The 13,201-nt window shown below is 41.9% G+C and overlaps 1 protein-coding gene across 1 annotated transcript in view; it reads right to left on the bottom strand.

The window, feature by feature from the left end:
- Positions 1 to 5,392: 5,392 nt before the first annotated feature.
- The window catches only part of MYRIP (myosin VIIA and Rab interacting protein), a 181,324-nt gene continuing 173,515 nt past the window's right edge, over positions 5,393 to 13,201 (bottom strand). Inside the window, 4 exon segments of the mRNA XM_007447341.1 lie at positions 5,393 to 5,425; positions 9,391 to 9,509; positions 10,893 to 10,953; positions 11,066 to 11,170. Coding sequence (XP_007447403.1) covers positions 5,393 to 5,425; positions 9,391 to 9,509; positions 10,893 to 10,953; positions 11,066 to 11,170 — 318 coding nt within the window.

Genomic DNA, 13,201 nt, shown 5'->3' with positions numbered 1-13,201 from the left:
AGAGAGAAAGGAGAGAGAGAGAGAGAGAGAGAGAGAGAGAGAGAGAGAGAGAGAAAGAGAGAGGTGCTTCCAAAAAATGTAACAGAAGTTTCATATATCATGGAAGGTCAAAAGCAACTAGCTCAATAGTTGCTTATACATCTTTTATATTGGCAAGTGATTTTACTTTTTTTTTTTTTACGGTATGCGGGCCTCTCACTGTTGTGGCCTCTCCCATTGTGGAGCACAGGCTCTGGACGCACAAGCTCAGCGGCCATGGCTCACGGGCCCAGCCACTCCTCAGCATGTGGGATCTTCCCGGACCGGGGCATGAACCTGTGTCCCCTGAATCGGCAGGCGGACTCTCAACCACTGCGCCACCAGGGAAGCCCATGATTTTACTTTTGATATTCACTCATCTTCATTTCATCACTAACGCAAAGATTAATCTAAGGTTATAAAACTAATTTTTCACGTAGCGTATCAGTTAACTATTACTGCATAGTAAGCCACTCCCAAACTCAGTGGTTTAAAAGAACAATTTATTCTTGCTCTCATGTCTACAGGTTGGCTGGGGTGGCTTTGATGATCTCTGCTGGGCTCAGCTCAGCTTGGCTGTAGGTTGGATCTGAGTCTGTTCCTTGGACCAGTGGGCTGCCTGTGGCTTGTGCTCATAGTGAACGGCAAATATAAGTGGACAAACCCAACTCCATAAATATATTTCAAGCCCCTTATGTAGCTCTTTTTCTGACATCTCATTAACCAAAGCAAGTTACATGGTCAGATCCAAACCAAGGGTTGGATAATGCTATGGTCTGAATGTTTGTGTCCCCTCAAAATTCATGCTTTGAAATCTAACCCCTAAAATGATGATATTAGGAGGTAAGGCCTTTGGGAGGTGATTAGGTCAGAAGGGCTCCACCCTCATGACTGGGATTAGTGCACTTTTAAAAGAGGCTCCAGAGAGATCCCTTGCCATGTGGCGACACAGTGAGAAGTCTGCAACAGGCTTCCACCACAACCTGACCGTGCTGGCACTCTGATCTTGGACTCCCAGCCTCCAGAACAGTGAGAAATAAATTTTTGTGGTTTATAAACTTCCCAGCCTTTGGTATTTTGTAATAGCAGCCAGAAGACAGAGAAGTGTGCTCCACCAACCATGAGGCAAGTCACATGGCCAAGCCCATCGTCAGTGGGGTGAGGTAGTGTACTCCTCCCAGAGTTAGGGGGTTAAGGGAGTGAATATTTGCAGCACAATTATCTCTTCTACTATGAGCACAAAAATTGAGGCACAGCATTCTGCAAAATAAATCATGGTGCTTATGTTCGAATGATTTTCTTATTCCAAGAGAAAAAGGAGGAAACCAGTATTGAGGACCCATAGTTATCAAACATTCTGCTGAGAGTTTTCTCATGTGTTACCTCAATGAACGTTTTAACAACACCATGAGGAATATATTTTAACCCCATTTTACAGATGAGGTGATAAGCCACAGAGCTGGTGTGTGGAATATCAAAGAGTAGAGCCTAGTGTTTCCTGGCAGCCTCCAAATTCTGTGAATATTGGGTCACATTTTTTTTTTTTTTGTCATGGCAAATCAAGCACCTACTTCTTAGGGGAAAATACTGTCTTTACTCTGTTCCTATTTACCCCAGAAGCAAGAAGAGCTGCAAACCTTCTGTGAGTGTAGCTGCCCATCACTCTTGACACTCAAATTGTTGACCCAAACCAGTTCTCTTGAATACTCGGAGTGTTGATGCAGATTGGCTGCTCAATACAAGCTTTTTGGGCTTCTGGGTTAGGGAGGCTGAATGCTTGGGTAACTGGAGTGTGGCTGGACCCTCTTGGCTGTCTTCCATGTCTTGCTGTCCTATGGGAATGCGGTCTGGGGGTTGGGTGGGTAGAGAAGTCAGGAATTCTTGGTCCAGAAATGTTGCCTGAAGAGGATCTCAGAGGGTCTCCTAGTGTTGTTCTCCCAGCCAGCCCCATCTGAAATGCCCCGCCAACCTAAGTGTTAGCTTGTTTGTTATGAATGTTTAGCAAACGTTATTGTGCCGGGCACATTAATGGTAGTGTAGACAAAGGTAAACTGAGGACGGAGATGACTGGATTTATCCCATGATCTGTGTTTTTGCAGGGGATTCTGATGCCCACTCAAGCTTGAGTGTTACTGCATTAGCCTATCAGGCAGAGGAGGCTCTTGGCTGCTCCTCCCCCTCCTCCCCTTCTTCCCCTTTCTCCTCCTTCTTCCTCCTCTTCTTTTTTTAAACTATAGTTGACTTGCAATATTGTGTTACTTTCAGGTGTACAGCTTCAGATTCTTTTCCATTATAGGTTGTTACAAGATATTGAATATAGTTCCCTGTGTTATACAGTAAATCCTTGTTCTTTATCGATTTTATATATAGTGGTGTGTATCTGTTAATCCCAAACTCCTAATTTATCCCTCCCCACTTTCCCCTTCAGGAACCATAAGTTTGTTTTCTATGTCTGTGAGTCTGTTTCTGTTTTGTAAGTAAGTTAATTTGTATCATTGTTTTAGGTTCCGTATATAAGTAATACCGTATGATATTTGTCTTTCTGTCTGACTTCACGTAGTATGATAATCTCTAGGTCCGTCCATGTTGCTGCTCTTGGCTTCTATTCATATTTTTACTCCCTCATTCATTTCAGCTTAGTGGTTGGTTCCTAGTCCCATTTGGGGATGGCAGGGGCCAGTGTCTGGGCAGACCAGCCTCGGAGGACCAATAACTGCCTCTGAGCCTGTGCAAGACTCTGGGAGAGTCACTGCCTTGCTTGCCACTCAGCTACGCGGTCCCTGCAGAGCTGGGCAGGGGCTTTTCCACTGATGTCCAGGCTTCCCTCCAGGGTCTCACCCAGGGTTCTCAAACTTGGCACCACTGACATTTTGAGTTGGATAACTCTTTGCTGTGGGGGGCTGTCCTGCTCACTGTAGAATGTTTAACAGCATCCCTGGCACTATCCACTATATGCATGCCCTGCCCCCACCAAGTTGCAACAATGTCCCCTGAGGCACAAAATCACACTGCCCCTCCTCCCTGCTTTGAGAACTGCTAGTTACCTGAGTGACCACTCAGTGGAGGTGGCCCTGGGAAATTCTGTTCTCAGTAGAACAAGCAATGGAGAGGTGAGTGGTGTAACCGGAAGGAACACGGGGTGTGGGGTAACCGTGGCTTTGAATCTTGGCCCCCTCCAATGACTACCCCTTCTTCACTCCCACTCTTCTCTAACCAAAAACCAAAAATAAAAATAAAAACACACACACCCACAGACATTATTTCCATAAATGACTTTTACTTCTTTATCATTTCTCTGGACAGTAATTCTTGGCAATGTGCATATAACATGAAGGCAAGCATACTTTCAGAAGTCATCAAAGATATGGTCCTATTGGCCTCATTTTCTCAAACCATTAAAATATTTTCATTTATAAAAATTAATCTAAATATAAATATTGACACTGAAGATCAAAGTCACTTGATGACAAAATAATTCATCTGGAACTATAACATATGCTTATGGATTTTAATAGTAAATTAAATCTTTGCACTTATTTGGCACAAGGAAACCTTTATAAAAATTCAAATGCCATAGAGCAGGCTTCTTCTTCTTTTTGTTTTTTTGCAAGACTTACACAGTACACATTTTTGTCAAAGAAAACTGAGTATTTTAACACTGTAACACAACAATAGTTGCTTTTCATGCCTCATAAAGAAAACGCTCTATTTGGAACTCAGATCTTTTTGTTGTGTTTTTAAATTTTGTATTTGTTTGCTTTTAATAACACCAACAGAACAAAAAGCCAAAGATTTACTTTATTTCAAAGGAGTCATTTCTGCTGGATAACACATACACAGCATCAGCAAGGAGTATTATCAGAAGATAGGTAGACCCCCATCAGGAATGAATCATAACACACATTTCAGCAGCAAGTCAGGTCTGGAAATGTACACAGCAGCAAAAGATTGTAGAAGTGGAAAACAACACAGAATGAGGCTTTGTCAGGCATCCGAGTTATAATTAGCTTAAAGGTCTGACTTTGGCAAATTAATCACTCTGGCCCTCAGTCTCCAAATCTGAAAAGTGGGGATACCTACTGAATAGGGTTGCTATTAGGATTAAAATGAGAATAATATTGCCTCCTTCAGAGCAGTCACTTAATATACGTCAGTCATGCTATTCCCTTGCCTCCCATGTTTTGCCTTCTTCCTCAGATTCAGAATTTATCAGGAGCAAATTTTTAAAAAGTTGCTAATGCTCAATTAATTGAGTGAAATTCCAGTTCCATTTGCTTTTATAAATACACTGTAAATAGTCATGCATGTGCTACCACACACGTGGAGTTAGTGTCAGCTCTTGCGTCTGTTGAATTCAGTTTGTCCTTGCTTTATTCAGACATGCAAGTTTTCTCAGGTCTTAACCATTTTTATCTTTAAGGTCATTTTACTACTTCTGCTGAATATTTATTGGGAAATAAATTTTGGAGGACGGCGTTTCCTTGTGTGGCTGTATCCTGCAACAATCCAGTTACCTAAACCTCATTTAGATGCAGTCAGTGCTAAACCACACCTTATTGATTCTAGACAGAGTGCTAAAGTTAAGCCAGTGGTGGGCTTTTGCAAGCCCCTCCCCACTTCAGAGCGAGGAAGCTCTCAGCCAGTCCAAGGAAGAACCCTGAATTCTCGATGAGACATTGTTTCAGATAGACGTGGGCCGGCATGGGTGAGTCAGAGCTTTCGGTCCTGTGGCTTGTGACCGCAAAGCAATGGGAGGAACTGGTGGTGAGGTGGGCTAGGAGCCAGTAGGAAGGAGGTGGCTGGAGGGACACCTTGAGAGTTGAGGGCTCCCCAAGTTAGACAGCCCCTAGTGCTCACTACAGGGGTTTTCACTTTTCTTCTTAGCATTTGTAGGACAAAGATGCTTGTGAGAGATTAATAAGAACTGATAAGTTAAATGTTAATACCCTTCCTTCCACTATCCCCCGACCCCAACAATATATTTTGGGATAAATTGTTGACATGTAATACTAGTTGATTCAAAGGGATTAAAAAAGGGGGAAAAAAAGGTCTTAAAGACAACACACAGTAGCAAAGTGAACAGGGAAAAGATGCATCTTTTGAACTGGAGCTCTACTGTTGGAAGCCAGCGTCTTGGTTTTCTGTCTTGGATTCTCCTGGGAGCCTAAGGCAGAGAGTAGGCAAGACCTTGATGCTGAAGTCTGGGTCTGCTTTCTGGCTGAGGTATCAGGACAGCCCTGTGCAGGGGTGCACTGTGGCCTCCCCATGCCCTCTCCTCAGGTGGAAATCCGTACAGTATTCGATGGCTGTTGGGTCAAGGCACTGTCGTGTACGGCCGGAGGCAGTGGGTCACTGGCAGTGGAGTTCCATGGTGCTAATACCTCACAGCAGACTCCAGGGTGGGCTCCTGAGCGGAGAAAATGAGCAGATGCAATCAGCCACTTGGTGAAAGTGAGGAGAGGCCATTAACAACAACGTCTGCTGCTTTTTTTTATGTTGTAAAAGGTATTCATGCCCATTGACCAGTGAAATATTTCACAGTATTCAAAAAGTGATGCATTTCTTACATGTACTTCTTAATCCATCTGAAATTCGTTTTGGTGTATGGAATAAGGCAAATTGATTCCCTTCCCACTGCATCCCGTTGGCTAATTTCCCAAGCAGAGTTTTTAAAAAAATAATCTATACCTCCTCTACTGGTTCCTAATGCTTAAAAAGTCATATAACACATTTTCATATGTGCCTGTATCTATTTCTGAGCTTTCTATTCTATTTCATTAATCATCAGTTTCTGTACAACTTTTAATTGGTTTTAAAATCTGGCAGGAAAATCACTTTAATTTTGCAAAATGCTCTTGTCTATTCTTTCTGATTTATTCTTACATGAACTTGAGTTCCAAGCAAATCCCACTGAGAATTTTATGAGAATTGCATTAAACTATAAATTAATTTGGAAAGAAATGAACTGTTGGTCGGATTTATTAATCAGTTTCTCAATATTAAAGGTATTGGTGGATTCCTGTACAATTTACCTGGTAATTTATTATTTCATGTACTGCTGCATTTAGTTTGCTAATTTTTATTTAGCATGCCTCATCTCTCTGAAGAAGTACTATTGGTGTGTGGTTTGTATGCGTCTGTTTGTGCCTGTGTGTGTAAGATGTGTACATACTTACCAGCCCTGTCAGCCCTTTAGCTGTTGGGGTTTTAACAGCTTTACAACTTGAATCTTTTAGTTTTGAAATTTGTTAATCCTCTGGAATATTTCATATTGCATGAGAATTAGCTCATAAAAATTAATCAGCAAAACCTTTTGGCCAGAGAAGCTTTTTTGAAGTTTTAATAAATTTTAAAATTTTATTTAAGTCAGTTTTTACTGATATTCTGATTTGATCCTGATTTTACTAGAACTAAGACTTTAAAATTTATTAGCATAGATTTACATCACATTGTATATTTAAATAAAAAATTTACATCTCTTATTTTTTTATTTCTTGGGTTTTTTTCCCTTGAATTGGCTAACAAAAATTTCTCTATTTTTCCAAAGAATAAGCTCTTGGATTTATGATCATTTCTATAGCTTTTTGGTTTTAATTGGTTTATGCATTTATCTTTGACGTCTGAAATTCAAAGTCTAGTTCACTTGTTTTGCTTCTTCCTTCTTTAATAATGAAGAAAAGATTTAATACTGTGAATTTGACTCAGTGTGGTTCTGTATGTATCCTATTTGTTTTGATATATGTAATGTCTTCATTTTGTAATGCTCTGTGGATTAGCTTTTTTCTTTAATCCAATAGTTACTTGGAAATATGTGTGAGATGTGCACATTGTGTGTGTGTGTGTGTGTGTATACTTGTGTATGTGGGTGCACATGCTTTAAAACTTCTGAGTAGGGTTTCTGACTATTTTAACTTTTGTTCTAATTTTCTAGATTTGCTTTATCCAATATGGTAGACACTAGCCACAAGTGGCTGTTTACATTTAGATTAATTTTTTAAAAATTTATTTATATTTTATTTTTGGCTCTATTGGGTCTTCATTGCTGTGCGCAGGCTTTCTCTAGTTGTGGCGAGCAGGGGCTACTCTTTGTTGGGATGCACAGGCTTCTTATTGTGGTGGCTTCTCTTATTGTGGAGCATGGGCTCTAGGTGCATGGGCTTCAGTAGTTGTGGTACACGGCTCAGTAGTTGTGGCTCGTCGGCTCTAGAGCGCAGGCTCAGTAGTTGTGGCTCACGGGCTTAGTTGCTCCACAGCATGTGGGATCTTCCCAGACTAGGGCTCGAACCCGTGTCCCCTGCACTGGCAGGCAGATTCTTAACCACTGCGCTACCAGGGAAGCCCTAGATTAATTAAAATTAAATAAAAATTAAAAATCAGTTCCTCCAAGGCAGTAGCCACATTTCAAGGGCTCAGTAGCCACTTCTGGCTGGTGGCTACCATATTGGGCACTGCAGATATAGAACATTTCCATTATTTCATAAGGTGGGTTCTTTACCAGTGGACCATCAGGGAAGTCCCTCTTAATTAAAGCTTAGTAATTACACTATTCAAATTATCTAATTTGTATTTATTTCTGGTGTACTGGGCTTCCAAGGGCTGATAAGGGAATTTTAAAGTCATCAGCCATGGCACATTAGATTGCGTTGCTCTATTGTTTGGCCAATTCAAGAAAGTCTCATGATTTACTTACTTTATTTTATCAGTATCTAAAACATCCTCCCTCCCTGTTTCTACTGTGTGCTTCTTGCCTTGAATTCTACTTTGTTTGAAAGTAGTATTCTTGCCTTTTCTTTTTTGTTTGCATTCATTTAGCATAGAATGTTGTCTATTCTTTCATTTTTAACCTCTCAGTGTTATTTAAAGTTAATTTATTTAAGAAATAATTTATTGAGGTGAAATTTACAAAACATAAAATTAACCATTTAAAATGAACAATTCAGTGGCATTTAGTACATTCACAATGTTGCGCAACCACCGCCTCTATCAAGTTTCAAAACATACCATCACTCTAAAGTAAAACCTCTTACCCATTAAGCATTTCTTCCTATTCTCCCTCCCCAGAGTCCCTGGCAACCACTGATCCATGTTCTACATCTATGGAAGGTAATTTATTTATTATTTTATTTTATTTTTTAAGAGAGGGGGATCTGGAGCTTTATCCTTTAAAATTTTTTTATTTTTAAAATTTTCGTTGACGTGTAGTTGATTTACAATGTTGTGTTAGTTTCAGGTGTACAGCAAAGTGATTCAGATACACACACACACACACACATATTCTTTTTCAGATTCTTTTCCCTTATAGGTTGTTAACAAAATATTGAGTATAGTTCCCTGTGCTATACAGTAGGTCTTTGTTGGTTATCTATTTTATATATATTAGTTAATCCCCAACTCCTAATTTATCCCTCCCCCCCACCCTCCACTTTCCCTTAAGGTAATTTATTTTTAACTATCTTATTTATAACAGACTCCTTCCCTGGCCCTGGTGGTCTGCCCTTTTAGTGTGATAATGCTTCTTTTTAGCTCTTTGAAGTAACAGCCAGGAGCCAGGTAATTGGACCTTTGAAAGGTCAGGGGTAACGGCTGGCCAATGAAGCAAAGGCAGTGGGCAGCACTGTTGCCATATGGTACCTAAGAGATGCAGTAACTTGTAATTCAAAAGGGCATGCCCACCATTATGCCATTATCTGGTGCTTCTGTGCTCGTGACACAGGGACATGAGGGGGAGGAATGGGAAGGGAGTGACAGGTGATGCATAAAAGGCAACAGAATAAGTTTTGCCTTTCGTTGCTTCAATCTTGTCACCCAGCCATTGTCTGCCCCCTCTGTGTATCACTGAGGCAGTTTAGCTGGGTCTTCACCTCCTTTATAAGCAGCATCAAGCATTTGCAAAATTCTGAAGCATATGTTGGTGTTAGAGTAATAATCCCTTAGCCCTCTTATATGATCTCCAGGTTTATGCAAATTATCCACGGTCCCTTCCTTTGCCGCATTTATGGGCAGCTGCTGACATTTTTTCTGAAACACAAGTAATTAATGGCTTAGAAGAAATTTAAGGAAGAGTGAATATGAATCAAAAACAGAATAAAAACTTATACCTCAATCAGACCTTATATTTCTGTCTACATATTTTTATTTCTCTTATATTAAATCTGGTTCATACAAGGAGCTGGAGATATAATTGACAGGATGTATCCACATATCCAAGAGGTTAGCAATATAAGGACCCCCACCACCCAACCAACAGACCATGAGACCATGCAGGAAGGATGCTTCTTGGGGCTCTGACTGGGGACCTACAGAAAGAAGGGCTACAGAATGGAGGTGCCATCAACAGTGACAGTAATTGGCATTAAGATAGAGATGACTTACTATCAAATCCTTGGTAGTGCTTTTCCTTTCTTTAGTCCTGTTTTTTGAGGAGTCTTGGAGAATGAAGTTGTGGTTAAATGTTTTAATGGTGGTCGCTGAAGATGCCTCAATTTTTTCAGCTAAAAGGAAACACATAGGAATAAGTATTATCCAGAAGCTGGACTGATGGTTAAGGAAGAAAGACCAGGTGTCCAGATTACCCAGATTTTTGTTCTAGACTGGCATCTCATTTCTGGTCCATAGGTCTGACTGTGGAAACTTTTTGTTCTGTTTATTTATTTATTTATTTATTGGTGGACCAAATAAATCAAGGCATCATTGGTGTCTTTCTAGGAAAAAGTAGCTTGGAGATAATCCAATACAGTCTACAAACTCTTATTTGCAATTCTGAAATATAAAAGGCTCTAAAAACAGCAAATCTTTACAACTTTGGAGTCAAAATTGCCTGATGGCAAAACCTGACTTAAACTGATAAGTGGCCATTTCAAATCCTTGTCCCTCTCATGGAGCATGAACGTTGTCACGCTTTGCTGCAGGGATATTAATGTGTTTATCAGACACTACTCCAGATGCCATGGGAGGGGGCTGTCATGAAATACACAGTACATGTACCATATTACCTTTCTAAAGTCCAAATAATTCTGAAACATATATTGACCCAAGGGTTTCAAGTAAGGGATCGTGGATCTGTAATATATTTTAACTGTTTAGGGCTCTGGGGAATACAAAGTAGGCACTGAGTAAACATTTGTTGAACAATGAATGGTGGAACCAGGACTCAAACATATATCTTCCGACTTTCTACTCTTGTAATTTTCAGGTCTAAATTTCTAGTTTGGCATCATCATTCTGTGGCTTCTGAATCTAGGGAAATTGTTGAAAATGTCCAATAGATAAGGGTGATAGGACTGGCATTGCTGGAATCCCTCTAGGTTGGGCTCTTTGTTAGATGCTTTTGGTGTCCTTCCCGCATCTCCCTGACAGTCACCATTCCAGCCCACTCTGACAGCATCCTACTACAGGCATCACCACTCTCTCTTGGCCCATGAATGATGGGGTGGGTCAGAAGTTCCAGGGAGTTAATGCCCCCACCAGAAATAACCTTCAAGCAAAGACGAGAGTTGAAATATCTCATCTTCCTATTCTTTGAGATGGAAACTCTGAGGTGCGGTTGATACCGTCTCCCAGAAGTCCTCAGCAGGGGTTAGCCTCATTTGCCCAAAGCAGCAAACTACTAATTAAAGTACATTATATTGGCTTAATTTCCTTCCCTGAATCTTTTCTTTCTTCCCTTATCAGTGTTTCTTGGAATTACCTCCCAAATCACATCTTTGTCCCAGGGTCTGCCTCTTGGAGGAATTCAAGTCAAGATGGACTCTCCACAAGGGCAATTCTGGGTGAGAACACCCCATTAGATCTGGTCCTCAAACTCAGATCTCTGAGTTACTCTGAGTGAGTCAGGCTTAATGCTTTGGTGGCTCTGTGGTTTGATTTAAGCATACCTTTCACCGGTGGAGCAGGGAGCTTCCTCCTCTGCTGCCTTGATGTGTCTATGGTTTGTACCTGTAAACAGAACACAGGAATCAGTACACCTTCGCAAAGCCAGAGATGTTTTATCTTCTACATTTTCCAGGTCGTGCAATATTCCAGCAGAGGGAGTGAGGGACAAACGCACCTGGTTCCTTTGCTTCTGATCTCGTTTTCTTGTGAGGCGCCCACAGGGTGCTATGTTTAATCCTGCAATGGTCAGGGCTGAAATCCGGCTCTCGATATCAGAAATCTTAATGCAACAGAAAGGCAGAATCAGTAGGGAGAAAACCCAGGAGGGGGAGAATCTTTGTTAAAAGTATTATGACTTTATAAAGAACAAATCTGCTTTGATATATGCTCATTCATTCATTCACTCATTCAGCTTCCACCAAGCACTTCTCTATTTAGTACTGTAGTGAGAAAATAAACCACAGGCCTTTCTTTGTAAATTTAATTTTCCAGTTGTTAGCTCTAGAGCAGTCACCCCTGTCAGAGGTCCCCTAGGGATAAACAGAAGCCCAGGGCACGATGGGCATGATGGCCTGGGGCCATCTGGCTCAGCATAGGGGTGGGGGTGGGGGTGAGGCAAGGCTTCCCAGGGAGACAACACGATGTGAGCTTTGAAAAGCAAGTATGATTTATAGGTCCTGCTTCCTTCTTCTGTGACTCCCTGAATCCAAAACCACAGCACCAGGTCTTAGGAGGGAAGCCCAGCAGCCCCTGGTTCAAGTCCATTTCCTCTATTAAGAGGCCAAGTGGCCTTGAGAAACTCCCTCCTCTCTCTGGGCATCAGTTTCCTTTACTATAACATCAGTAGGTCAGAAGGAGCTCATATTTTTTTCCAACAATGTCTTAAGGTAGATATAGAGAACAAGAGCCCACTCAGCACCCGGAAAGAACCCCGGTCCATCCATGTCCTCAGGGGTGAAGAAAACACGGTCCCTCCTCTTAGGAAAGGGCATTACTATGTGCCGTTGCCATGCTGAGTGCTTTAAATACAGGAACTCATTCGTGCTTCATTCATAATCCTGTGACATGGGTACCATTCTCTTGGTTTTACAGATGAGGAAACTGTGGCTTAGAGGGATGAGTGACACACCCAACATCTCACAGCAGAGCTCAACATTAATGCTACTGCTCATGATCTCGCCACGTTGCCCCCTTCTCAGAGGCCTTGCCAAGGCCTGGCATGGGGGACACTGGAGGAGGCTGGCAGAGTCGAGGGAGGAGGCTGGGATCACAGCCATCCTGCTGAGATGGCACAGCCTGAGTGTTGCTGGGGAATCAGACAGGAAACCTGAAAGTGGGCCCTGCTGCCAATGTGTGTGCCCTCCGACCTGACGTCTCCATTGCCTCCCCTGTCCCTAAGCTATTTTGTGCAGCACAAGACGCATTCTAATTCTGCTGCCATTTACTGAGGGCTACTTTGGACAAAGCCCATTGGGATAGCTGCTATAGGAAGTGCAGAGAGGTCTGAAAGGTCAGCAGATATGGGAGATGCTTCCCCTATCCCGGAGGAGCGGCAATCTTACTCAGATAAGGAGGAGGAGGCAGATAAAGGCCAAGACCGTGGCAGCTGGTGAAAGAATCCAAGCTGCCCAGCAGCCAGCCCCCAAAAGGGGCCACTGTGCAGCCCCTGCCCCTTTCTAGCCCCCAGATGCCTTCCTATTCTCATTCCTCAAATTTCACACTGAGAACGGCGTTCCTTTGGTTTATAGACCAATAAATTGCATAAACTTTTATCAGTCATTTGCAATTGATGTGGGTTAGATGCCCACATTCTTTCCTGGAAGCAGTTTTGATGGAGGGCTTCGCTCAGTGGGCCCTGGGAGACAGGTCAGTGGGAGAGCAAGTTGCTGACCTGCTCATTTGCTGACTGCCAGGCTCTAGAATAAGAAGGGTTAATTTTTCCAGTTTTAGTCCACAGGGCAAAGGATGCAGAAAGAGGAAAGGAGACTGCCGAGGGCTGATTTTGCCTACATTTTGTTTATCTATCTCTCTATCTATCCATCCATCCATCTATCATGTTGTATCTGTGTTCCATTAATTCCTAAGACTGCATATCCAGTGAGCCTTACACTGTGTTCCATTAATTCCTAAGACTGCATATCCAGTGACCCTTACACTTGCTAGAAGGGGATGACCAATTCTGCTCTGGGTTTCCTGGGAGCCAAAGCAAAAAGATCATTTTACGACTCTATGTCCACAAGATAAAGACCAAGTACTCAGAAGAATAGCTTTTCTTGATATTTAGAGTTAAGAGAGACCTTCCCCAGGAATG

This window comes from Lipotes vexillifer, unplaced genomic scaffold (genome assembly GCF_000442215.2).
Source record: "Lipotes vexillifer unplaced genomic scaffold, Lipotes_vexillifer_v1.1 scaffold1134, whole genome shotgun sequence".
In the NCBI taxonomy this organism is placed as follows: Eukaryota; Metazoa; Chordata; class Mammalia; order Artiodactyla; family Lipotidae; genus Lipotes; species Lipotes vexillifer.
Note: the sequence above shows the minus strand (reverse complement) of the source record. Positions and strands in the feature narration are given on the sequence as shown.